A 26,522-nucleotide genomic window follows, 5' to 3' on the forward strand; every position below is an offset into this window, starting at 1 on the left:
CTGTCTCTCGGGCCAACCTACCTCTGTGAGAAGAGGGTGCTGGTCTAGATTGGCCACTGGCCTGATCCAGCAGGCTGTTCTTAGGTTCTTGCCTTTGACACTAGATGCAGAATTCAGCTTTCAGAGAAGCTCGCTTTTGTTTTCAAGAGGCAAGTTACTAGTCCTCATGATTCTGTGAGAGCGGGATGCAGGGCTAGATGGGCCACTGGCCCGATCCACCAGCAGCCAGGCTCTCTTCTGATGCTCTTGCCCATGCCACAAGATGTGGGTGACTCTCCAGGTAACATACCAATTGACCCAGTTTACTGCAGTGTAATATGAGAGTTTAGTGACGCTTCTGCGCATTTCCAGAGAACTTGCAACATTCTGGGAGAGTCATGGAGCAACATGCAAATGTGCCAAGTGTTGAACTGTGCTCTCATTATCTCCGTCCTAGGGAAATTTGAGGGTTGAGCTTTGCATCCCAAATCCTCTTCCCCAGGGCAGAACAATGAAGGTGTGACAGCAGTTCCCTTCTTCCCAGAAAACAATTAAGAGGCCACAAAACAAAAATCCCCAAGAGAAAGAGGAACAATTTTTGGCCACCTCCTTTCAAAAGGAGAACAGTGGCAACAACAATACCCCTATCAGTATCCTTATTCCTATTATTATTATTATTATTATTATTATTATTATTATTATTATTCCTTTGCAGTCACTGATTCAAGGCACCGAGGCAGATATCTTTTCAATTATCTCTAAGCTGACGGGGTTCCAGTAGTGTTACAGAAGGGCATAAATTTAGCAAGAGCAGGCCGCACTTCATCATTCGACCTCTACTTCTGCCCGGCTGCAAACCTTAATTTTTATGTGAATTTGCTCTTTCAGACAAGGCTTTCTCCATAAAAACAGGGGGAGCAAACTGGGTGCTTTCCAGACTTTGCTGGGCTACACCTCTCATCACACTGGCCGTTAGTGGAGATAGCATCACAGAATTGTAAAGGTGAAAGGGGCCCCGAGGGTCATCCAATCCAACCCTCTGCAACGCAGGAATCTTTTGCCCAACGTGGCGCTTGAAGCCACAACTCTGAGATTAAGAGTCTCATGCTTTAGCGAGATGGGAATCTAACTACATCTGGAGGACCCCCAGAGCAGCCTTTGCCCACCTGGCACCATCCAGATGTTGTCAGACTACAACTCCCAACAGCAAACACGGCCGTGAGGACGGGAACTGTAGTTCGAAACACCTAGAGGCCGTTAGGTTGCCTATTAAAGCTCCCATTCAAGCACAGTCTGTTGCCAGGATCATCTCCGAGGCTCTGCTGTGAAACCCACCCACCCCCGAAAAAAACCCCCACTCCCCCTGCCCTTCTGCTTTAGCGCCCGCCTCCCCATCGCGATCCCACGCAACGCTCCCTGCTAGCAGCTTGAGGCCTGTGCCGTCACCACGGCAACCGCCTCCTACCGCATCCCACAGTGATGCAATTCCTGCAGCTGTAAAAGCCACTCAGGTGCCCACACGGATGAGGGTGGGACGATGCTGCGCCTCCTCCCCAACCAGCACCCTAATCAGCCTTTGTAGCAAAAGGGGTGGGGTGGGGCGTTAAGAGGGAAAGCCAGGAGGGTCGGTCCCCCCCCCCCAATTCCTGGGGTGAGGCGGGTGGGCCGGAGGAAGATGTCCCCCTCTCCCTTTCCACCCAGAGGTTAGATAATACTCCCGCCTGCTGAGATCCAACCAAGGCAACGGAACGAGGAGTTTTCAGGCCTATCAAGATCTACTCTGAGGTGGTGGTTCGTCTTTCTGCTTGATCCACCAACCGGGACCGGGTGCGGAATACGCTCACCGAAGCGATTAAGGGATGCGGAGCCCAGGCATCTGTTCTCGAGGGCCAGAACTGGGTGTAGCTCTCAGCCTGCCTGCCCCACACGATTCCAGTCGTGGTAAAGGGGTTATGGAGCACCAGACTAGGACTTGGGGGAGACCAGGGTTCAAATCCCCATTCAGCCTTGAGGCTTCTTCTGCGACTTGGGGAGCCAGTCACTGCCTTTCTCAGCATGTCCCTGTTTAAGCCAGCCTTTAATTCCGAACCATGAGGACTGGAATCTTGGTTTAATTCAGGGGAGAGGTCTCAACCCAATGACAGAGCAGCTGCTTTGCGTAGCTTCAATCACCGAAAAAAATTTCCAGGCAGGGCTGTGGGGAAAAGACTCCTGTCTGAAGCCCCGGAGAATCGCTGCCACTTAGTATGGGCAACACCAAGACAGATGGCCCATTTTTTTGACTCTCTGAATCCCCTGAAATCCTTTTTCATTCCATCCAGCCCCTTCCTCCGTGGGGAATCCCCCCAACATTTATTTCCCATTTGGCTGTTTGATCCACCCCCCAAAAAAACAATAACTAGCTTGCAAGAGTGCTTTCTCGATCTCCGTTTGCAAGCAGTGAGGTTAATGCCTGGACCTGTTAAGGGAACCTCGTCTAATCTTTCTTTTCTCCCTGCCGTTCAGAAGTCATTTTAAAACTTCAGCTGAGCAGTGAAAACTGTAATACAGACGGAGGCGTCTCTTGGTTCCCCACTGCTTTCGAACTCGGCTCCTTGCATTGCATGTTAATATGAAGAGGTGGTTTGTTGATCCGGCCCTGCATGGCCCCCCGCCCTTTCAGTAGCCTGGCACTGAGGAGTGTTTGTACCTGAACTCTGCAATTCTTTATATTTTGGGGAGGGGGGAGTGCGAGAAGACAAAAATGGCAAATGAGACCAAGACTGCTTGGCTGGGAGGGAACCTCAGCTGTGCTTTAATATGCCTGGTGCATACAAAGCCCTTAACTATTCTATAGGAACATAAGGATAGCCTGCTGGATCAGGCCAATGACCCACCCAGCCCAGCCTCCTGTTCTCACAGTGGCCAACCCGCAAGCAGGATTCGAACCCAAGAGCACTCTCCCCTCCAGGGGTTTCCAGCAACAGGAATTCAGAAGCACTGCCGCCTCTGACCGTGGAGGCAGAGCATAGCCATCGTGAAGTATCGTAGAACTATAGTGTTGAAAGGGACCCCCGAGGATCATCTAGTCCAACCCCCTGCAATGCAGGAATCATTTACCCAACGTGGGGCTCAAATCCACAACCTGGGTGGCTAAGCTAGCCATCGATTGCCTTCTCCTCCCTGAATTGCCCTGATCCTTTTCGAAAGCCATCTAGATTAGTGGCCATCACTGCTCTCCCGAGTGCAGGGGTAGGCAACCTAAGGCCCGTGGGCTGGATGCGGCCCAATCGCCTTCTCAATCCGGCCCGCGGACAGTCCGGGAATTAGCGTGTTTTTACATGAATAGAATGTGTCCTTTTATTTAAAATGCATCTCTGGGTTATTTGTGGCGCCCGCCTGGTGTTTTTACATGAGTAGAATGTATGCTTTTATTTAAAATGCATTTCTGGGTTATTTGTGGGGCATAGGAATTCCTTCATTTCCCCCCAGAAAAATATAGTCCGGCCCCCCACAAGGTCTGAGGGACAGTGGACCGGCCCATGGCTGAAAAAGGTTGCGGAGTCCTGTCCTAGTGAGTTCTATAGCTCCCTCGGTCCTGAACACATGCACTCTTAACATGCTCAGTGGCACTCTACTCAAGGAGCTTGAAAACACTGACACTTTGGGCGTGATGGCCTCGCCTGTACGCAACACCATTGCCTTGTTTTACCGCAGCCATTCTGCGCCACGGCACTTTTAACAAAATTTGAGTAACAGGAACTCCCCTTTATTTACCTTACCAGAAAAAAGGACTGCTGGGACCTTAAAAAAGGACTTGCAATTCTTGATAGATGCAGGTGGCCTTTGAGCTCTGGAACTGCCCTCGCCCAGACCCTTCCCACCTCACTTCCTCTGCCCTACTTGCCATGCTGGGAGTGCCAAGCGCCTGCCGTCAATACAGCCTCGCTCTGTCCTGACTCCCCCCCCCAAAGGCAGCCCGAGGCGACACAGAGCGGGGAAAGCAAAGTCAGAAGCAGAACCTGAATGCTAATGCCAACACCAGAGGTCTCCTTGGCACTGGGGCTGGGTTTGCGAGTGAAGCGGCTGCTCCGAAACGGAGGCTGGAAACTGGGGCAGTCCTCTCCCAACCCACAGAAATCGCAGCAATGGGGAAGGGTGGGATTGGGGCTGCAAAGGTTAATGCCCCCCTGCAGACAGTCTTGTGGGGGCCACTTGCTCACGGTGGGCAGGCCCAGAGGGAGAAGTAGAAGAAGAAAGTGTTGCGACTCTTAGCTTTGAAAAGCAAGCTAGACTTCAACCCCAGCCAAGTCAAAGGACTCTGTATTTACATATATACACCTTTCTTCACCCAGGGAAGCAAGGAGGAAGGGTCAGAGTTCAAGGGGAGACTTTTACAGCCGGGCAAAAACACTCAAAGAAAGTGCAAATCAGTACAGTGTGTGGCTTGGGGGGGGGGGAGTGTCCTGAGGGCCGCACAGAGAGGTATTGAGGTCCACGTTCAGCCCCTCCCCACCCCACCCTACGCTTTCCCAACCCCAGCTTCAATGGTGCAAGTAATAAGGTGCCCCCTGATTAAAACAGGCATATTTTTTAATGGCATCCGTCTGTCTCGAGAGACAATGGAGTGCACCTGTGGGGGTGAAGTCAAATTGTGACCTCCCCAAGGCATCATTAATGCAAGCCACACAACCGCTCCCCCCACAGGATGGCACAGCCAAACACTTTTCAGGTTTCAGGCGTGCAGAGCGTACTTGGCACACCCTCCGCCCGGCATTATTCGCACACCGAAAGCCCAAATTATTTCGCCTGCCAAGAACATTTATAAATTCACACTCGCTTCCCCTTCCACTTTCCGCGGGGCTATCTTTGTCACGGCAAGGAGCCAAGCTGGGCGTAGGATTCGGAGTGGCAATTCCTGAACTGCGTCCCAGACGGAGGGAGAAAGAAATCATTGAAAGAAACGGAGGACACCCAGAACACAAAACCCAAGTCATGTTCCTGCCTTGGCATACTCCAGATCAGGCTCTCCGGGAGGGTGGGGGACCATTATTAACCCCCACCCAATTCCACCAGCCCCTTCCACAGTGCTTCCTTTCTCTTCCCCCTCTCGCCAGAGGTCTAGACCCCTCTCTCACAGAGAACAAGGCCTGCCCTTACCCACCCTCAGTCATTTTCTACAGACAGGAGTCCCCCACGCCTCTTTTTTCCCTTGCCCCCCTCCTCTTTCCCCTGCCCCTACCTTTAGCACCTTGGGAAACAGCCACTGAAAACAGCGTGACGACAGACTAGTGCTAACATAGTATAGGGAGAAAGAGATATAGCCCTTTGTGTGCTTGAAATGTGGCCTACTGTATCACAAAAGGGAGGGGGTCACATCTGTTGCTCCGCCTACTTTACCTTCAGGCCCCACCCACCACTGGGATAAGGCATCTCAGGGGCCTGAGGGGAACTTTGTGGGGGCCATGTGCCAGTGGTGGGTGGGGCTAAAATGGGGGAAAGCATGTGACATCTACCTTCGATGGTGATCTATCAGGGATGCTTTAGTTTAGCTGAGATTCCTGCATTGCATAGGGGTTGGACTAGATGACTTTTGGGTATCCCTTCCAACTCTACAATTCTACTATTCTATGATTTGTACTGGAGGGTTTTAAGAATGCCTCCCAACATTATTATTTTTTTGGAAGGGAGATGCATTTCAACCATCAGAAATTCAGAAAGCTTTGGACCCCAACCCACCCCGAACAAGCTGCAGTAGGGAGGGGAAAACCCCAAGAATAAACAGAATTAAAACCTGGAATGGTCAGGCAAGGTCCCTGAAACATCAGGCCAGCGACTGCCTCCTCAGCCTAGCCTACCTCACAGGGTCGTCGTGAGGCTGGAACTGGAGGGCTGACCTGAGCATTTTGTAGAAGAGGTGGGATTTTAAAATAAAATAAAACAAACCCATGGAATTAACGAAAGCAACATAAGCTGCAGAGAGAAATTCCCTGCAAAAGGAGGGGGAGGCAGGAGAAATATCCCACGCTCATTAGAGTGTAAAAAAAATAAGGTTTTATTACTAATGAGTGTTAACTGGCGGCGGCGGCAGCAGCGGCAGTAGCACACTCAATTGGCCGCGAAAATTGTTTTGTGCAAACAGATGGAATTTAGAGCACCAGGTTCTGGCAGGGGAACCTTTGGAGGAATCTCAAAGGGCTGGAAAATGGGCAGCAGTGGAGGCCCAGCAGGTTGCAGGGAGGTAAAGAAAAGCAGGATTCCTATAGAGGGACTGGATCCCCAAATGCTTTTGCTTTTTGCTGGGGAGGGGAGTTTTCTACAGTTAAGAAGGCCTGGTTTTGTGAGTCTGTGTGCATTGTGTTTTCCGATGTATATAAAACAGAGACAACAGTTATAACAGCAGGTGGAAATGAAAAGATGAAAAATGAAACCGTAAACTAGAAATAGGTACACAGAAACAGCACAGTTGCAAGTGGGTGAAAAGAATGAAGTCCAAGACTATCTGATTATTTAGGATAGTTCCAGATTTGCCAGGCTTAGGAGGACGGCTGCCTTGAAAACGATGGTTCTGCTGCAGGTTCTCAGTCTACGCAAATCATACAGAAAATGTCTGGAGGTCTCAGTCCCTGCTGAAATCTCAAATCCTGAATAATTTCAGCTATATTCCAGAGTGGTACCAAACCTCCAACGTGAAGATTTTAGGATGTTTTGCAATTAAGAAAGGTTGGGGTATCAAAGGGTTAAAGCAAGTTTTTAAGTTTAGGGGGGGGGGTTCTCCCAGTCGGTACCCAGATGTATTTGAAACTGGTTTTATATATGCAAATGTCTTACTTATTTATTTTAGCCTACCTATCGGTTTTAATTCCTTCCATATGAATTTACCCGGATCCTGAGATCATCTTCTGAGGCCTTCTTTGTGTGACTCCTCCATGTGAGGTCGGGGTGTGTGGGGGGGCAACACGAGAACGGGGCCTTCTCTGCAGTGGCTCCCCATCTATGGAATGCTCTCCCTGGGGATGGTTGCCTGGCACCTTCATTGTACACCTTTAGGTGCCAGGCAAAAAATGTTCCTCCTTAACCAGGCCTTCGGCTGATATACATCCTATGCTCTTTTAAAACGTTTTGAGGGGTTATTGGGTTGCTTTTTTAAAATGTATTTTGTGTTTTTATACAGTCATACCTCTAGATATGATCGCTGCGGGTTGCGAACGGCACAGGTTACGAACGCGCCGAACCCGGAAGTACCGGAACAGGTTACTTCCGGGTTTGGCGGTTCGCGCATGCACAGACGCGTCAAATGAAATCATGCGCATGCGCAGAAGCACCGAATCACAACCCGCGCATGCACAGAAGTGGCACTGCGGGTTGCATTCTGCTCAGGATGCGAATGCGGCTCCGGAGTGGATCCCATTCACATCCAGAGGTACCAATGTATTGTGATTTTATGCTGTAACCGCCCTGAAACCTGCGGGTCTATGATGGTATACAAATTTAATAAAGAACAATAATGGCATATAAATATACCATGCAGTTGAGAACGTATTTCCCCTTTTTGCATATGAGTGCAATTGTTCTGCATGTGAGTCTTTAAAAAAAAACACCAAAACAGTACTGTGAAATCACATTGAGACACTTCACAGAAAGCAATTTGTAAACGAAACGAAACAGTAATAATAATAATAGTGATTCATACATGAAACAAAGCAATAATAATAATTAAAATGATTAATTAAAACTAATAGGAGTCGTAATAAAGAGATTTATGAAGCTGATGGACTTTGCAGAACTGGCGAAACTGACGGGAAGAATACAGAACCAGTGAGACCAAGCATTCCAAACCCAGCCAGATGGGCGGGGTAAAAATAAATTATTATTATTATTATTATTATTATTATTATTATTATTATTATTATTATTTCAAAAGGACTAGAATAAATTTATATTATGTTTGAAAGTCAACTGTAAGCAATTAACATCATTAGCAGGGTTGCCTGAAGATTTGTAAGATGGAATTGCTACCTATTCAGGTTGAGTAATATAATATTTTAGGTAATGATATAACAAGGATAGGAAACGAAGCGAAATGTAAAGATGTGAAGTTTAATTTTGTAAACCATCAGACGGGAGGGCGGGAACTCGTTAGGCTCAGTTGAGCCAAAAAGATATAGTAAGAGGTTATGATGTTACGTAATGTGATTATATGTAAACGCAATAAATTTTTAAAGAGATTTATAAAATGATGAACAGTGTTATCTTCCTATATACATAAACATGTAAGGCTGTTGTCACGTTTGCTAAACCGCTGCATGAAGCCTTTACCCCCACTCCTTTAAAAGGGGCTGCGTGCTTAAAAATGGCAATGCACACAGGTGCACACTCCAACATGCATTGGCCAAGATCCGCCTCCCTCTTCCTGCGCTCTGAGAGTCCCCTCTTCCTCCTCCTCCTCCTCTCCCACCAAATGCTGGCTGGATTATTCTCCCCCTGCCAGCCGGGTTACCAAGCTCAACCCATCTTGTTCGAAACCTCCAGGGAAGAAAAGGGAGGTTTTCTTTTTAAACAGAGCACAGGAGGATGGAACATGCCAGCAAACAACAGCTCCCAGCGCACGTCCGCCCAGCGGAGAAGACAGTTCCCAAAGGTCCCTGGGCCAAGGATGGCTCCACGGTAACCGGTGCGGCCCTAAGAGGGCCCAAAGGAGCAAGGGAGCAGCACAGCTCTTGTGGAAAGGCTCGCACAGGCGGGCAGAGAACAGGGCGAGCGGGAAATCAGAGGCGGGTGAAGGGAAGGAGAGCCGCGCAGGGACCTGAGCGCAACAGCAGCAGCGCATGCTCTTCCCGCTTGCGCTTCCCCAGCAACGGGTATCCAGAGGCACTTACTGCCTCCGACACAGGAGACGGAACGTATTTATTCATGGCATTTGCTGCCATCATTCTCCTCCTCCCCATTTCACCCTCACACGACAACCCCGTGAGGCGGGTTAGTTAGGCTGAGGGCGAGTGACCGGCCCAACGTCACAGACAGCGAGCTTTGCGGCTTGGGTGGGGATCTGAACCCAGGTCTCGCCCGGCGCTGTAACCACTAGGCCACACTTCCCAGCAGCCACGGACAACCTTGCCCTCCCTCCGTGAGTTTGTCTCATCCCCTTTCAAAGCTGACCTGGTTGGTGGCCTCCCTCGTGGGAGCATATAGGGCACAGAACTCCTGGAGGTTAGGGAGGGTCTCAGGAAAGGTGGAGAACCTCTGCCCACCCACCATTTTGGAGAGACTCCCATCATTTGTGACCATCAGCCATGGTGGATTCTGGGAGTTGGGAGTCCAATGACATCTAAATAGAGGCATTCCCCCAGCTCTTGCATGCAACTGAGAATGGTGCCCTTCAGCTCAGTCAGTAGACCAGGAGACTCTTAATCTCAGGGTTGTGGGTTCGAGTCCCGCATTGGGCAAAAAGATTCCTGTATTGCAGGGGGTTGGACTAGATGGTCCTCGTGCTCCCCTCCAATTCTACAATTCTATAGGTCTATGACCTATAGGGAGGGATAAGGGAGCTGTGGCCTCCTCTCTGGACTCCAGCTCCCATCATTCCTGACCATTGACCATGCTGGCAGCCGAGGCTGATGGGAGCTGGAGTCAAAGAAGGAACAAGCACGAGGCATTCATTACCTACCCCATACATTTGAAACTTGGTCCCACCCCTCTGAACTGCCATAGCTTCCCCCAAAGAATCCTGGGAACTGTAGTTTGTTGAGGGTGCTGAGAGTGGTCCCCTATTTCCTCCTACAGTTCCCAGAATTTCCTGGAAGAGAAGTTGACTGTTAAATCGCTCTGGGAACTGTAGCTCTGTGAGGAGAATAGGGGCCTCCTAGCAATTCTCGGCACCCTTAACAAACTACAGCTCCCAGGATTCTTTGGGGGAACCCATAACTGTTCAAAGTGGCATGATACGGTTTTAAACGCATAGGGCAGACGGGCCCCACATCCAAGCAATGTGATGCCCATCAGCTGTCAAGCACTAGCACGGACTATTTCTTATTTACTGTATTACACTCCATTCGACTGCTATTCCCAAGGGGTCTCTCATCCAGCCGCGAACCAGACCTCAACCTGCTTAGCTTCACTACGGTGGCTGTGTCACAGACCTCCCAGCCGCTGCCTGCTATCGACAACTGTCAAGTTCTGAAAAGCTCTGAATATTCACTGGATATTTGACATGGGTGAATATTCTAGGGAGAAGGCTTTCTGGAAGCTAAACTTGCCTCGAATCCGGGTTAAGAAGAAAGCTTACCCTTCTGCACATCCACACAAGCAATATCTGTATTCATTTATGCATACAAAAAAAATGGAAAGCATGTGTTATGTTGGTCACAGGGCATTTGATGCCCACAAATCAGGGGTTTTTGCTCCCCATAACTCCAAAACACTGCTGCTTTTTCCGACACACATTTTTTTAAAGGTACTGGTCCTCCTTATGACAGCAAAACGCTTAAAAGAGAAAGGAATCTGCCACTGAAGGCGTTTCTTGATGATGGGGATAACACTTAGCAGGATCAGCCAATATGATACCAGACAAATGTTTTGGACTACAACTCCCATCATGCCCGGCTACTCACCATTCTGGTTGGAGCTGGTGGGAGATGTAGTGCACAGAAGCTGGAGAGCATCGCTCTGCCTAGCCCTGCTACTGGGGGCAGTATACAAATTTAATTAAATAATAATAATAAATTTGAGGGCAGTGGAAAACATTGCTTATCCATCTCTTCCTTGTTTCAGGGAACGGTTCCTTATTTTGTAGCCACCAGTTTCTCACTGAGTACTAAACCGTATTAAATAAGGAACTGTTCCTTACAAGTCGCCATTGGGGAAGAGTTGTGTGCATGCACGGCCCATGCGCAGCGATGGTGGGAGCCGTATTCCACAAGACTTAGTGATGGTCAACCAATTTAGTGGTTTAGACAGATTCCTGGAGATAGATAATGCCATGGTCCATCTCCACCGTCAGTGCCTGATCTCGGCAGCCAGGCTCTTCTGACGGCCATTTATACCTCTGCCCTCACTCACCACATGACTTCACTTGCCATCAGTGATGGCAGTCCGTAGTCAAATCCTGCACTGGGTTAGCCACAATGAGAACAGGATGCTGGGCTAGACCTGATCTAGCACCCAGGCTTTTCTGCTCTTCTTGATTTCTGGAGGGCCACCAGCTCAACATCCCTCCTTAAAAGGTAAAGGTAAAGGTACCCCCCGACAGTTAAGTCCAGTCACGGACGACTCTGGGGTTGCGGCGCTCATCTCGCTTTACTGGCCGAGGGAGCCGGCATACAGCTTCCAGTTCATGTGGCCAGCATGACTAAGCCGCTTCTGGTGAACCAGAGCAGCGCACGGAAACGCCGTTTACCTTCCCGCCGGAGTGGTACCTATTTATCTACTTGCACTTTGACGTGCTTTTGAACGGCTAGGTTGGCAGGACACCCCTCCTTAAAACACAATGTCAAATCTACAGGGAGAAGCAAGTGACCTCACAGACTCCTCCGTCCTTACTAGGACCTCCATCCGATTTCCTTCCGCATCGATATCCCTCCCCTGCCACTCCAAAGCAACAGCAAAAAGTAACCCACCCCCCTTTAAAAACCTCTCTAATGTCCTGTTTCGTAACAAGGAGGGAGGCTGAAATCTGCACCAGCCAAGTCAAATGTTAAAACAACGTAAAATAAAAAATTCTTTCCAGTAGCACCTTAGAGACCAACTAAGTTTGTTCTTGGTATGAGCTTTCGTGTGCATGCACGCTTCTTCAGATACACTGAAACAGAAGTCACCAGACCCTTAAATATAGTGAGGGAGTGGGGAAGGGTATTACTCAGAAGGGTGGTGGGAATGGGTGATCAGCTGATAGGTGTGGAAAACCTGTTGACGACTGTTGACGATCCTCCCCCCTTTCTGCCTAATGTCTCAACAACCAAAATTGATCTGTAAAAATGTTACATCGAAAAATGCGAGAGACATTGTACACTTGTAAACCAAGAAAATCTCTAATAAAAAAAAAAACGGATTGCCAGGAGTCACTGCAGCCAAAACTAGGACAGACGCTTCAGCCAGACTAGCTGGTCTGGGGTGAGGGTGAAGAGCACGAGCTCTGAGCCAGGAAGAGACACACCTGCCTGGACCCCATCAGAGGCCCTTCCTCCAAACATCTCAGACAGGAGATATTGCCTGTGTGTGTGTGTGTGTGTGTGTGTGTGTGTGAGAGAGAGAGAGAGAGAGAGAGAGAGAGAGAGAGAGAGAGAGAGAGAGCAACAAGATAGAGGGTCTCTTCTGTGGTTCATTTTTAAGCAACTACTTTACTTTTAAAAGACAACTGAAGGCGGCCCTGTTTAGGGACGTTTTTAATGTTTGATGCTGTATAGTTTTTAATATTTAGTTGGAAGCCACCCAGAGTGGCTGGGGAAACCCAGACAGATGGGTGGGGTATAAATAATAATTTTTTGCTGTTGTTGTTGTTGTTGTTGTTGTTGTTGTTGTTGTTGTTGTCTAAAAGGTGGCAGGAAATTTTCTTTTTGCTATTATCGGAGCCACAGAACTGTAGCGTTGGGAGGGACATCCAGTCTAACCTGCTGCAAGCAACAAACATGATTATTTTACTACTCGTCCTCACCCTAAGTTTCCAGCTTGGCTTTCATAGTATTGCTCTGGCACGGGCCCCATCTGCACTTTGAATAGTCACCACTTCCCCCAAAGAATCCTGGGAGCTGTAGTTTGTGAACATCACCTGTACGCAAACACACACAAACAGCTCCCCACCCTCCTTGCCTGGGAAAAGCTCTCCTGTGAGTCAATGGCAAGGGAAGAATTTGAAAATCAGGCCTCCCACATGCCGGTCTGTCAATGAAATCGCAGGGAAAGATGCAGCTGTTTGGATCTCCTGACCTGAAACTCCTGTTTCTAATTGCTGTTTTGACCGGTTTAATTTGTTGTGCTGTGTGTGTGTGTGTTTACGCCATACTTTTAATTGTGGATACTTTTTTAAAAAAAGTTTGGTGGAATCGCTTTATGGTGGGCGTTAAATGGTGGGTGTTTATATCTCAATTTTGCAGTCACTTTTATACAGTGGTACCGCTTTGGATTGCAACCACGTCAAACCCGGAAGTACGTGTCCCTTTTTTTGGATTACAACCCATTTTTTATTTTCTATATTTTTTTAGATTACCACCAATTTTGGGGGAGGGAAGCCCCATTGGTGAAAGTGCGCCTTGGGTTACAACCTGTTTTGGTTTACAACCAGACCTCCGGAACAGATTATGGTTGTAAACCAAGGTAACACTGTACTTGTAAACGGTTTAGAAGCTACCTAACTGATTGACTGCATTTCTGTCTTAGGCCAGTCAGGCATCTCGATAGTGCGGTGACAACAGTGTATCGGATGGACCAGGATTAAGCCTTATTCCCATGTGCTTCCTCCTCCACCCCACATCTGATTTTAGCGCAGATTATCTTACAGTTCCACGTAAGGTCTGAACCAGAAAACTGGTTTAGCTTAAGCCAGGATAGGTGCCATTAAATATAAAATCGATTGTCAAGACAGAATCCTCATTCTGTTCCGTCTCTTAGGTGCATGCATTGGTAGACTCTGGATTTAGTAGTATTGGTACGGAAACACTTTTACGAACGTGGACTGCTCTCCCCAGGGAGGCTCGCCCGGTGCCTTCATTACATATCTTTAGACACCAGGCAAAAACATTCCTCTTCTCCCAGGCCTTTGCTTCACTAGCCAATCTATGGCCTTTTAAACTGTGAGCGTCTGTGTGGGGATATTATTTATATACTGTAAAACCACCCTGTGATCCTCAGATGAAGAGCAGTATAACGATATTATTATTAAATAATAATTAAAATAATAATAATGAAGGTGAATGGTGGGAGGTTCAGCACTGAGAAATATAATAATAATAATAATAATAATAATAATAATAATAATAATAATAATAATAATAATAATAATAATAATTTATTTGTACCCCGCCCATCTGGCTGAGTTTCCCCAGCCACTCTGGGCGGCTCCCAATCGAGTGTTAAAACAATATTAAAAACTTCCCTAAACAGAGCTGCCTTCAGATATCTTTTAAAAATAGGATAGCTGCTTATTTCCTTGACATCTGGTGGAAGGGCGTTCCACAGGGCGGGCGCCACCACCGAGAAGGCCTTGTAACCTCACTTCTCGCAATGAGGGAACCGCCAGAAGGCCCTCGGTGCTGGATCTCAGTGTCCGGGCTGAATGATGGGGGTGGAGACGCTCCTTCAGGTATACAGAGAAGGAAGGACTTAGCACTCAGCTGAACTGTGGAACTCACTGCCACAGGAAGCAGTGTTGGCCACCAGCCTGGATGGCTTTGAAGGAGGAGTAGATAAGACTCTTGATCTCAGGACCGTGGGTTTGAGACCCACATTGGGCAAAGAGATTCCTGCATTGCATAGGGGTTGGAGTAGATGGGCCTTGTAGTCAAGTACAACAAAGCATGCGTGAAATAGTAAATACATATATATATAAATATACGCTTAACAGCACAGAAGAATAACTCTGGGCGACAGAGAAGCTGAGTTAATAAAGCAGAGGAGAGGAGTCTGCTTTTTAAATGTTGTTGTTTGTTGTTGTTGTTGTTGATTTCATTCATGTTTCATTAAAAATGTAGGTGGCCCCCCTTAACCCTTAAAACCAACAAGACATTTATCACACCTGAGACTTCCCGAACGCCAAAGCACAACGCGAACCCAAAATGTCTGAGCATAATGTAGATTTGCACATTTATAAAACACTCTGCTGGAGCCAGGTTTGTTTCTCAAACCCTTATTATCAACCACAATTCTGAATTTTCAGGGGTGGGGAAGAGATTGAGGTCCAGTTCAATGGGGAAGAAAGAGGTTTGGTTTTGAGCATCACATAAACTCCACCATCTTAAATCTTTCTGCTTTAATCACAAGCCCTTGAGCCTGGGGAAGAAATGCACTTTGCATATGTCCAGAGGAACTATTTATATTAGAAACCTGCCATTTTTTTATTTAAAAAAATTTACATTTGTTACATTATCATCCCAGCCTCCCTTCATGAAAGTCGCAGTGGTATATACTGTTCTCTCTCTCCCTCCCTCCCTCCCTCTCTCTCTCTCATCCCAACCTGTTGTACAACCACCCTGCAAGGTAGGCCAAGCTGAGAAACTGCCCCAATGGCACACTAAGTGAGATTCAGCAGCTGAGCTGGGATTCGAACCTGGATCTCTGCCCTGTCCTACCTCAAGAAACTTAACTACCACACTGGCTCTTGGGAAGGTGTCTTGGATTAGCATGGCGGCTAATATCCGAACAATCAAATCTTTCCTCCGGCATGAATTCCGTCCGTATTGAATTGGCCTCAGTCTCCTCACCTGCAGCATGGGGGATAATACTACTCTAACCTACCTGGCAGGTTTGTTGTGAAAGGACGGCACACGTTTGAATGCCTAGGGGCCGCTATATAAACCCTGTTATCGAAAAGATTTCTGAAAAGTCTCAAAGATCAGAATTCATATCACGGCCGGCTTCTGACGTCGCCCGCCCTGCTTTGCCACCTGGCTCTGCACCCAAAAAAAAAAATGCTCAAGGACCCCCCCCCCCCTCATCAATGTGGTTTTGAGGGGAACAGGGCAAGTTCCAAGGCTGGAGCCCCAAAATCAAGGAGGGAAAGATGGAGGCTGGATGCAGGCAGCCAGGAAGAGAAAGTCAAGCTCAGTTGTGTAAGCAGATCACACCTGCTGTGCTGAGCCCGTCTGCTCACCAACCCCCCCCCTTCCCAAATTTCTTTACATCACAGTCCGGGGCGGGCAGAGGGGTCCCCAAGGAAGTTTGGGGGAGGTCAGGGGAACAAAAAGGCCAAGCAGCTCAAACCGGGGTGTCAGGAGTGTGAAGGAAACTCGGGAGGGGGGGTTGTTGGTGTAGAATTAAGCTGCATTTGAAGGGGGCAGAAATTTCAGAGAGATTCAACTGGAAGTAAAACCCACAGGTTTCCCCCCCCCTTTTTTGGCGGGGGGGGGGAATCTCAGAGGATGGTCACGCCACCCCAATTTTGCATCCTCTTTCTCCTTTTCCCTCCCTCCTTTGCCACATCAGGGTATCAACAACAGCCCTGGTGGGTTTATGTAACCCGCTCCAGACTTCCCAAAACAGGTATTTTAAGAGGCCATCCACAGCGCATGCAAATCAGAAATGTTGGATAGCAAAATGGGGAGGGGGGAGAGAGAGATGAGGAGGGGAGATGGTTTTGCTGGCATGCACATACTCCCCCCCCCCACTCTTAAAAGAGGCGAGGGAGAGCCCAAATGCCAACCGGTCGCCTGCCTGCCAACGACACAGAACGCCAACGAAAGCTTGGTACCCCTGGGGCAAGAGATAAGACCCCTGTTTCCTCCTCCCCCCCCATACACACACATGCTCCCCCAAAAGATTGGGGGGGAGGCACGAAGGGCGCAAGGCACGTACTGCTATAGAGGGTGTCGATCCAGGAGAGGCGCGGAGGTCCCCGCTGGCTCAAGGGCTCCATCCTACTTCAGCGATGATGTTGCCGGAGAACCATCAAATCCCCCGGCAGGAGAGCATCTCTAAACAAAGGGAGAGGGGTTGGGGGGGGGGAAGCTGGGGAGCCGAAATGTGGAAACGCAAGGCGCACGCCGGGAAGAGGGGTGCGATTTGGAAGCTGGATTCTTAAAAAATAAAAATAAAAATAAAAATGGGGGGGGTAAGAAACGCACAGAGAGAGTAGCTTCGGGGAGAGCACCGAGCGGCGGCGGCGGGGGGGTGGTGGTGGAAGGGTTCAGGAAGCTGCCAGGGAGGGAGGCTGAGGATGAAAAGGATGCAGCTGCTGCCAGAGTCAGAATGGAGCTCACATGCTCGCTGGTGGCAGGGGTGGCGCTGAAGATGTGACAGCCCACTGTGTGTGTGTGTGTGTGTGTGTGTGTTTGGAGGTGGAGTAGGGAGGAGCTGTGTTGGGTGGGTGGGTGGGGGGGACACACAGAGAGAAAGCAACTTACTTCCCAGGGTGTGAGGGGGAGGGAGAGCCCTATCCGCCAATGGCGAGCGCACAAGTCCCCCCCCCACCATGCTCCCTTACGCAAGGGAAGGAGATGGAGGCACAAGATGGGGAGGGGGGAAGGAGGGAGGGGGGCCGCCTGTGCCCTGCGGAGGGTGTCTGGGGGAAAGGGAGACAGACAGACACACACATACAGAGGCAGGCAGGCAGGCCGTCTCAGGCTCTGGCCCACTCTGGAGGGAGATGCATGTTTGGGGGGTGGGCTGCAGCTGAGAGGTTAGAACATCAGCATTGCATGCAGAGGGTCCCGGGTTCAGGTCCCAACAGCACCTCCAGGTATGGCTGGGGAAGCCCCTTCCTAAAACCCCGGAGAGCTGCTGCCAGCCAATGCAGGCAGTACTGAGCTACATGGACCGGCAACTTCATGCGGTAGAAAACAGCTCAATCTGCTTAAAGCGTCTTTTTATTTCGAATCCTGAGGACTAGCATAATGATTCTAGGGGAAGAGCCGCTGGGGCAGACCCCTGTCTCAAACCCTGGAGAGACGCTGCCTGTTAAGGCTGACAATACTGAGCTAGATGGACCACTGCCTACTGAAACCCCTTCTTAATTCAGAACTTGGAGGACTAGATTTTTATTTTTATTTTTCAGGGGAGTTCAGTGGGAGAGCAGCTGCTTTGCATGCAGAAGGTTCCAGCTTCAGCTCCCAGTGGGGCTAAGAGACCCCCCCTCCTCCCTCTAACCCCAGGGAGCTGCTGCCAGCCAGTGTATGACTCAGTGGAAGGCAGCTTCCGGTGCTCCTATTTCAACCCTGTATTCAGAATCATGAGGGCTAGAATCTTACGTTGCACTTTGGGGAAGGATCAGACCTGCTTTGCATGCAGAAGGTTCCAGGTTCGATCCCTGAAGGCATCCCGAGGTTGGGCTGAGGAAAACTCCTTGCCTGAGGCAGAAAAGCAGCAACCCTCCCTTAAGAATTCATCCCCCAACATGTGGAGCTTCAGAGGTAGACTGCCTCTATCTCAGGAGGCTCCACCATGGACTGCGAAACCCAGGTGTTCTCCGCCTGAGCTATCCTGATAGGTACCAGGAGTAGCCGTTCTGTGGCCCTCCCGATGCTGCTGAACTACAACTCCCATCATCCTCTCTGGCTGCCGACCATCCTGGCTCACAGGGCTGATGGGAGCTGGAGTCTGTCAAGTCCTCGGAAAATGACCAGGGTTCCTCATCCCAGCTTTCGATGAGGAAAATCCACTTTGCTGAACGAACTCCTTGGCTACAGGGCAGGGAAATCTGTGGGTGCATCCCTGCACCAGATGTGGATGAACTACAACTCCCATCACCCCTGACCTCTGACCTTAATGGCTGAGGATGGTCTCGGGACCCCTGAAGCACAGTTCCCAGGATTCGTTAGGGGGAGGACGATGTGCTTTAAATCTATGGTGTCCACGCAGGCTTAATTGGAGATTGAACCTGGGACCTTCTGCATGCCAAGCAGCTGTTCTGCCGGTCACAGACTCTCAGCCTAACCTACCTCACAAACTTGTTACAAGAATCAACAAGAGGAGGACGACCACATACACACCACCCTTAGCTCCTTGGGGTACAAATGCAACAAATTAAAATGAATTTTTAAAAATGCCAGGATACCAAACCGCATTTCTGCCTCTTCCAAACCATCCATGTTTTCTCTCCGCTGGGCGGCAGAGAACGGAACCGGTGACCAGGGCAGCTGCTCGGCATGCAGAAGTTCCCCAACTTTGATCCCCACCTATACAAGGGTCTCCAGTAAGGAAGTCTCTGTTTGGGACCCCAGAGAGCAGCTGCCGGTCAGAGCAGACCGCACTGGCCTTGATGGGACCGATTCAGAGAATCCTGGTGTGAGCAGCTTTCGCCGTTCAACATGGAGAATGCCACGCCCACCGTGGCAGCAGACCAGGAGCCACAAGGAGGCCAGCTCCGCTCCCCCACCCCACCCCACCCCCACCTCTACGTTTAGCCCAAGGAAACGCACAAACGCCAGGGAGCCATCAACCCCAATATGTCACAGGGCCAGCCAAGCGTTGCGGCGCGGAGGCTGCCTTTGACGAGAGCGCTGTCGGCCGGTCCGTGCTGGAGGCAAAGCGCTGGCATGGGGCTGCTCTCCTCCTGCGCCCCCCCCCCTTGTCTCTGCATCTCCCACCCAGGCAGACATCTCGGGGAATACCAGCAGCAAGGATAGAAACACAGAATTATGGTAGAGTTGGAAGGGGACCCCCGGTGGTCATCCAGTCCAACCCTCTGCAATGCAGGAATCTCAACCCAAGCATCCCCAACAGGGTGCCGTGCCAACCTCTGATTTAAAACCTCCAAGGAAGAAAAGGCCTTCTCTGTAAAAAGCAGAGTTCTGGGATCCTTTCACTCTAGGACCGGTGACTTCGCCACCCCCCCTTTTCAAATGAAAGCTCAAGAGTTGGCACACCTGCCCAGGAGCGCCACAGCACCTGTGGGCACCTGGTTGGTGACCCCTGTTCCTGGGGATTTCAACCATCAGCATCATGGGCTGCCCACCGGCCAATGAGCTTTTCCTACAAGCCCACCCAGCAGGGACGGTTTTCTGCTCACACAAATGCTTATCCGAAGATAAAGGAGGCGGAAGACGGGCAGACGGGAACCCCAACAGTCCTGGGACACTTCAGGTATCTGAAGAAGTGTGCATGCACACGAAAGCTCATACCAAGAACAAACTCAGTTGGTCTCTAAGGTGCTACTGGAAAGAATTTTCTATTTTGTTTTGAGTCCTGGGACACAGACTCCCTTTCCAAAATAACACACACAACCCGGCGATGTCCCCTTGAAATGGCAAAGTCAGATTTAGAGGATATTATTATACCAAAGGACGCGGGTGGCACTGTAGGTTAAACAACAGAGCCTAGGGCTAGCTGATCAGAAGGTCGGTGGTTCGAATCCTTACAACGGGGTGAGCTCCCGTTGCTTGGTCTCTGCTCCTGCCCACCTAGCAGTTCAAAAGCACGTCAAAGTGCAAGTAGATAAATAGGTACCGCTCCGGAGGGAAGGTAAACGGCGTTTCCGTGCGCTGCTCTGGTTTGCCAGAATCGGCTTTGTCATGCTGGCCACATGACCCGGAAGCTGTACGCCGGCTCCCTCGGTCAGTAAAGCGAGATGAGCGCCGCAACCCCAGAGTCGGACACAACTGGACCTAACGGTCAGGGATCCCTTTACCTTTGCCTCTATTATACCAGAGCAAGTGATCAAACCAACCCACCTCAACAGAGCAGCTTTGGGTTGCAAGGCTTGGGGAGAGAACCTGAGTCAGTGTGGTGTAGTGGTTAGAGTCCTGGACTAGGACCAAGGAGACCAGGGTTCAAATCCCCGCTTGGCCATGAAGATCACTGGGTGTGGCCTCGGGTCAGTCCCTATCCTTCTCAGCCTAACCTACCTCACAGGGTTGTTGAGAGGACCAAATGGGGGAGGAGTGCTCCTTTGAGGAAAACAGGGATGTAATTGCAACATGTAATAATAAATAACACAGATCTATAAATTATTACTACCGTATTTTTCGCTCCATAGAACGCACCGGACCATAGGGCGCACCTCATTTTTAGAGGAGGAAACAAGGAAAAAAATATTATTCTGGTTTTCCTCCTCTAAAAGCCCTTTTTTGTGGTTTTTTTTTTTTTTTTGAGGATCAGCTAAAAGTTTTGCAGCTTTTTTGCAAAGGGAAAAGCCCTGGCTTTTTTGAGGATCAGCTAAAAGTTTTGCAGCTGTTTTTGCAAAGGCAAAAGGCTTTTTTTAGGATCAGCTAGGTTTTGCAGCTTTTTTTTTTTGCAAAGGGGGAAAAGCAAAGCTCCTTTTGCAAAGGGGGAAAAGCAAAGAGGAAAAGCCCCATTTTTATGAGGTTTAACTCACATTTCTGAAAAATCTTAAGGAAAGGGAGCCATTTCTACAGTTTCCAGACAGATAATCTAATCAGCCAGTCACATGTCCTGGGGAAACAAACAACCTCCCTCTGCAGCACATTCAACAAAGGAGGGCGGGGCTGAAAGGGAGCCGGGACTCTTATCTCTCTCCCGATCTCTTGCTGATCAGCTGCTGAGCGGGTCCTTTCAACACTCCCTTTTCTCTTTGTAAAATAAAAAGCATGATCCTCTTTTGGCCCCTGGGCAATTCAGCTCCAGGGACCACCATTCGCTCCATAAGACGCACAGGCATTTCCCCTTACTTTTTAGGAGGAAAAAAGTGTGTCTTATGGAGCAAAAAATACAGTAGTACTTGTTCAATTTATATGCCACCCTTTATCAAAAGATTTCATGCCAAACAATGTCTGAGAACGGCAAAATATTAGGATTTTAGAATATTAGAAAACTAGTAAAAATTATCATAAAAAGGGATTATTATTGGAACAGATCTAGCCAACGGCACCCTGATCCTTCCAGGGGGGGGCCTTCCAAAAATGTGGATCCGAAACCAGCAGATAAGGGAGAACAGCAAAATATTTGGATCTACCAAGCTTGTTATCTCCTGGAGGGCAGAACTCGAACCCATGGCTTCAAGTTACAAGAAAGGAGATTCCGGCTGAACATCAGGAAGAACTGCCTGACAGTGAGAGCTGTTTCATAGCGGAATGGACTCCCTCGGGAGGTTCTGGACTCTCCCTCCTTGGAGGTTTTAAAGCAGAGGTTGGATGGCCATTTGTCCTGAATGCTTGAGTTGAGATTCCTGCATTGCTGGGGGTTGGACTAGATGACCCTTGGGGGTCCCTTCTGACTCTACAATTCTGTGAAAACTGCTGGCTGCCTGACTCTATGTCTCCCAAGGGTGATCTCTCTCTCTCTCCCCACCCACCCTCTCCTCTGCCACCTCACTCACTGACTGGCAGTGCCTCTTGACACCCTCCAAGTGAGTCACGAGGGAGGGGGGGCAATGAATCACCAGCAGAAGGTGGGAAGGGGGGGGAGAACGTGCCATAATTAGCACCCAAAGATGCCTGCGCAAAGGAGACAGATCAGGACAGTGTCTTTACTCTTTGGTTGCCTGTGTACAAACACCACCCTCATCCTCAAGAGACGACAGAAATAAAGGCAGATTCACACATTCATTTCTTTCCGGGGGTTAATTCTTACATGCCCATCAGTTGACTGCAAGGCACTTAAGGTGGCAGGCAGGGATATGTCGTCCCCCCCCCCAAAAAAAAACCTTATCCTCACAACAACCCTGCGAGGAAGGCTAAGTTGAGAGGGTGGAGACAGCATGCTGCTGGCCCAATATCAGTAAACTCAAGGTAGAATCACAGAATCACAGAATTGGAAGGGACCTCAAGGGTCATCTAGTCCAACCCTCTGAAATGCAGGAACCTTTTGCCCAATGTGGGGCTCGAACCCACGACCCTGAGATGAAGAGTCTCAGGCTCTACAGAATGAGATGGGGTACATATGTTCACTGCCCCCGTTTCCACATTTTTGTAAGGTGCTTGGAGGCTCCTTAGGGGTGAAGAGACTAATGAATTGAAGAAATTAGTAAATAATAATAATAATAATAATAATAATAATAATAATAATAATATCACAGCTCTGCTCATAGACCAGCACTAGTCCAAATTCAAAGTGTTCCCATTGGGATATAAGGCTCTTAACAGCCTAGGACCGGTTTACCTGCAATATCACCTTGGCCCATAGATGCACTTTGGAACTCCCTGCCTGTTGACGTCAGGTCGGAGCCTTTGCATTTTTGTTTTAGACAAAACCTATCCAAAATGTTGGCACATTTCAATCTGGGTTTCGGTTTATTGTTTGTTTTAATTGTGCGGTTTTTGTTTCATTTGTTGAAGGTTTGGAATATTTATTTTCATTCATAAAATTTACACACCGCTTGTTTGATAATAAAGCCTCAAAAGTGGTTTACAAAGAAAATAAAAGTAAATAATTATAATTAAATACAATTTGAAACTTTAAAAACAGGAATAAACCAAAAACAGATTAAAAAGCACACCAACATTCTACAGGTCCCCATAGCTGCTTTTAACTGTTTTTTTCTAAACTATTAATTCATTGTTTTATTATTTTCACAAACTGCTTTGAGGTTGCTGGGTTTGGGTTTCTTATTTATTTACAATTAAGCGGTACATATGTTTGAGAGATTATACTTTCTTGGGCTCCATGATAACTGCAGATGGTGACAGCAGCCACGAAATTAAAAGACGCCTGCTTCTTGGGAGGAAAGCAATGACAAACCTAGACAGCATCTTAAAAAGCAGAGACATCACTTTGCGGATAAAGGTCCGTATAGTTAAAGCTATGGTTTTCCCAGTAGTAATGTATGGAAGTGAGAGCTGCACCATAAAGAAGGCTGATCGCCGAAGAATTGATGCTTTTGAATTCTGGTGCTGGAGGAGACTCTTGAGAGTCCCATGGACTGCAAGAAGATCAAACCTATCCATTCTCAAAGAAATCGGCCCTGAGTGCTCACTAGAAGGACAGATCCTGAAGCTGAGGCTCCAGTACTTTGGCCACCTCATGAGAAGAGAAGACTCCCTGGAAAAGACCCTGATGTTGGGAAAGATGGAGGGCACAAGGAGAAGGGGACGACAGAGGATGAGATGGTTGGACAGTGTTCTCGAAGTGACTAGCATGAGTTTGGCCAAACCGCGGGAGGCAGTGAAGGATAGGCGTGCCTGGCGTGCTCTGGTCCATGGGGTCACGAAGAGTCGGACACGAATGAACGACTGAACAACAACAACAACATGCTTGATAAAATTCACCCACACCTTAAGGATAGCAGCTTCTTATGGCCGAGGGCGTCATGAAGTTAAATGCTGAATATGTTTCTGTATCTTCTACCAAACTGATACCCTCCAGATCCTTTGGGAGTTGCAGTTCAAAACATCTGGGGGGCGTCAGCTTGGCGAAGGCTGTTTTGCTGTGCTGCTTCAAATTGCTTTTATGGACTTTTCAGATATAGTGAGCCAGGCTCTTCTGCTTGCAAAGGATGTTCTTGGCCACCAAGCTACAGCCCCTCCCTACGTCAGCAGCAGGAACCCAATCTCATCTCTGTGGGAAAAGCAGCATCAGACAAGATGGGCCCTGGATAAAAGGCAGATTTCTTCCTTTTTCAGTGCAAAAGGACTGGAGTAAAAAGCCGTGGCAGCTTTGCATGCCAAGCAGGGCTGGGAAAGGCTCATCCTGAAACCCTGGAGGGATGCTGCCGGTCAGTGCTGCTAGCGCTGAGCATTTCCTGTTCAGCCATTGATTCAGAACCAGGAGGACTGGAATATTGGCTTGACCACAGCTCAAGGGTACGAACCCCGTTTTGTATGCAGAAGGTCTCAGGTTTCATCCAAGTGACATTTTGCTTTCCCCAGACAGTGGTCTCTTGGTTCTCAAATGCCTTGGTACTCAAACAACTTGGAACCCAAACACTGGAAACCCAGAAGTGTTCCGGTTTGCGAGCTTTTTCCGGAAGCCAAACGTGCTCCGTTTTGAGTGTTACGCTACTGATTTGAGGGCCACGCTTCCGTTTTGAGTTTGACGCTGAAGTCTGTGTGTTTTTATCATTTCTGGTTTTGTTTTGTTTTGGCGGCTCTTTTCGTTTCGTTTGTGTGACTACGATTAATCCATTTTGCATTACTTTCTATGGGAAAGCGCACCTTGGTTTTGGAAAGGACTTCCGGAACAGATTAAGTTTGAGAACCAAGGTACCACAGCTGCCCTATAGGAGAAGTACAATAGGAACATAGCTGTCAATTTCCCCCCCTTTTTAAGGGAAATTCCCTTATTCCAAATAGGATTCCTCGCAAGAAAAGGGAAAAGTTGACAGCTATGAATAGGAAGCCAGTGTGCTGTAGTGGTTAGAGTTTCGCACTGGCACCTGGGAGATCAGGGTTCGAATCCCCATTCAGTTACAAAGCTCACTGGGTGACCCTGGAGTCAGTCACAGCCTCTTCACCTACCTTGCAGGGTCACTGTAAGGATTAACTGTGGAAGGGGGCGAACCACATACTCCTGGGATAAAAAGGTGGGCTACAAATCCAGAAGTAAGTTCTTCTGTTTACCTGCTTAAGGCGGCTGGAGGGGCCAGCCAGGTTGAGATGTCTGTCACCAACCTGGCATCCTGAGATCTCCACATGGCCACAATTGGTCACAGTTGCAAAACGCACCTGGTTAATTTCTAACCCTGGCTCTCTCTGCTAAAACACCCTCTGTGCATGCTCAGGAGGCTTCCCACTTCAGCTGTGCCTTCTGGCTTTCAGAGGTCAGTTCTAGGGCCAACACAAAACTGTTATTGATGCGGCAAAGGCAGAGAGGGAGAGACAGCTAATCGATGGAAGGCAAACCTCTAATAAAACAAGAACCGAGAAAATGCAGAGAGAGAGAGAGAGAAAGATAGAAAGAGAGAGTCCACCTTCTCCTCCCCTTCTTTACCACAAGGCCCCCAAAGCCCAGGCAATTACTGGTGGGGGAACGAGAACTCAGAAATGGAAGCCACCAAGTGCAGGTCCGGTCCGGTAAAATTATATATTGTTACTTTTGAGAAGCTCTCTGGCCTCTCTGCCCTTAACAAGCTCCAGGCCGCCACCTTGTGGCCCAAAGGGATCCATGCAATAGTTTTTAGATTGGTCCAGCTCTCTCCAGGGAGAGGAAGGGAGCCCATCACCAGTTGAATAGCTGCCTGTCACATTCCCACAAAAAGGGAGTCCGTGCCTTCCCCCCCCCAAAAAAAGTGGGGGCTAGGTTTCTCTACAAAGAACCGGCCCAAACGTGTGACCATCATGCATTTAAAAACTCTTTATTATTTTTTAAGGTTGCCGTTCCCGCCTTCCAGTTTCTACCTTTGCTCTGCGGAAGCTCCTAGGCCAAACACGCAAAATATGTGTGCCCAGGAACTTTGGTAGCTTTTGCATGCTCTAAATAACACTTTTTTAAAAAAAAACACCCCAACAACTTGAAACTTGACGCGAGAGTTTTGCGGGTCTCTGAGCTGCCTTGGGCCCAGGGCCAAGTGCGGCCCTTAAGGCCCCTCTATCTGGCCCCTGGGACTCCCTTCCCTCCCCAGGCTACACCCTTCACTGGCCCTCCTTCGCACCCTCTTGAGAGTTTCTGATGGGCTGGGGTTGTCGGATCTGTTTTTCGATATATGTCTATTTCTCGCTCCCATGGGAGGCTGCGGTGGCCGCAAACTTAAATGGGCAACTTCGTGGAAGAGAGGGCTATCGAAGGCTACTAGCCCTGATGGCAAGGCTCAGCCTTGACCGCTGGAGGCAGCAGGGCTCCTGCATACCAGTTCCTAGAAGCCACAGGAGGAGAGAGCTGCTGAAGATCACAGGGCAGTTTGCAATATAAAAACACAATAATACATAACAGAATGAATCCCAGTTCCTGGAAACCTCAGGAGGGGAGAGGGCTGCTCTTGTGCTCAGATCCTGCTTGTAAGCTTCCCTCTGGGGCCTCTGTGAGAGAACAGGATGCTGGCCTAGATGGGCCATTGGCCTGATCCAGCTACAGAGCTCCTCTGGTGGAACCTC

The 26,522-nt window shown here is 48.9% G+C and overlaps 1 protein-coding gene across 2 annotated transcripts in view; it reads right to left on the reverse strand.

Moving 5' to 3' along the window:
• Positions 1–26,522, reverse strand: part of ABR (ABR activator of RhoGEF and GTPase) — a 112,515-nt gene that overhangs the window by 74,048 nt on the left and 11,945 nt on the right. Inside the window, exon 1 of one of the 2 annotated variants that reach the window (XM_033172417.1) lies at positions 16,459–16,551. The exons of the other annotated variant lie outside the window; for it this stretch is intronic. Within the exon in view, the coding sequence (XP_033028308.1) occupies positions 16,459–16,519 (61 nt within the window). The 5' untranslated portion in view covers positions 16,520–16,551. Of the gene's footprint in view, positions 1–16,458; positions 16,552–26,522 lie in introns of those variants that run through there. 2 annotated transcript variants of the gene reach the window in all.

Source organism: Lacerta agilis, chromosome 15 (assembly GCF_009819535.1).
Source record: "Lacerta agilis isolate rLacAgi1 chromosome 15, rLacAgi1.pri, whole genome shotgun sequence".
Taxonomy (NCBI): domain Eukaryota; kingdom Metazoa; phylum Chordata; class Lepidosauria; order Squamata; family Lacertidae; genus Lacerta; species Lacerta agilis.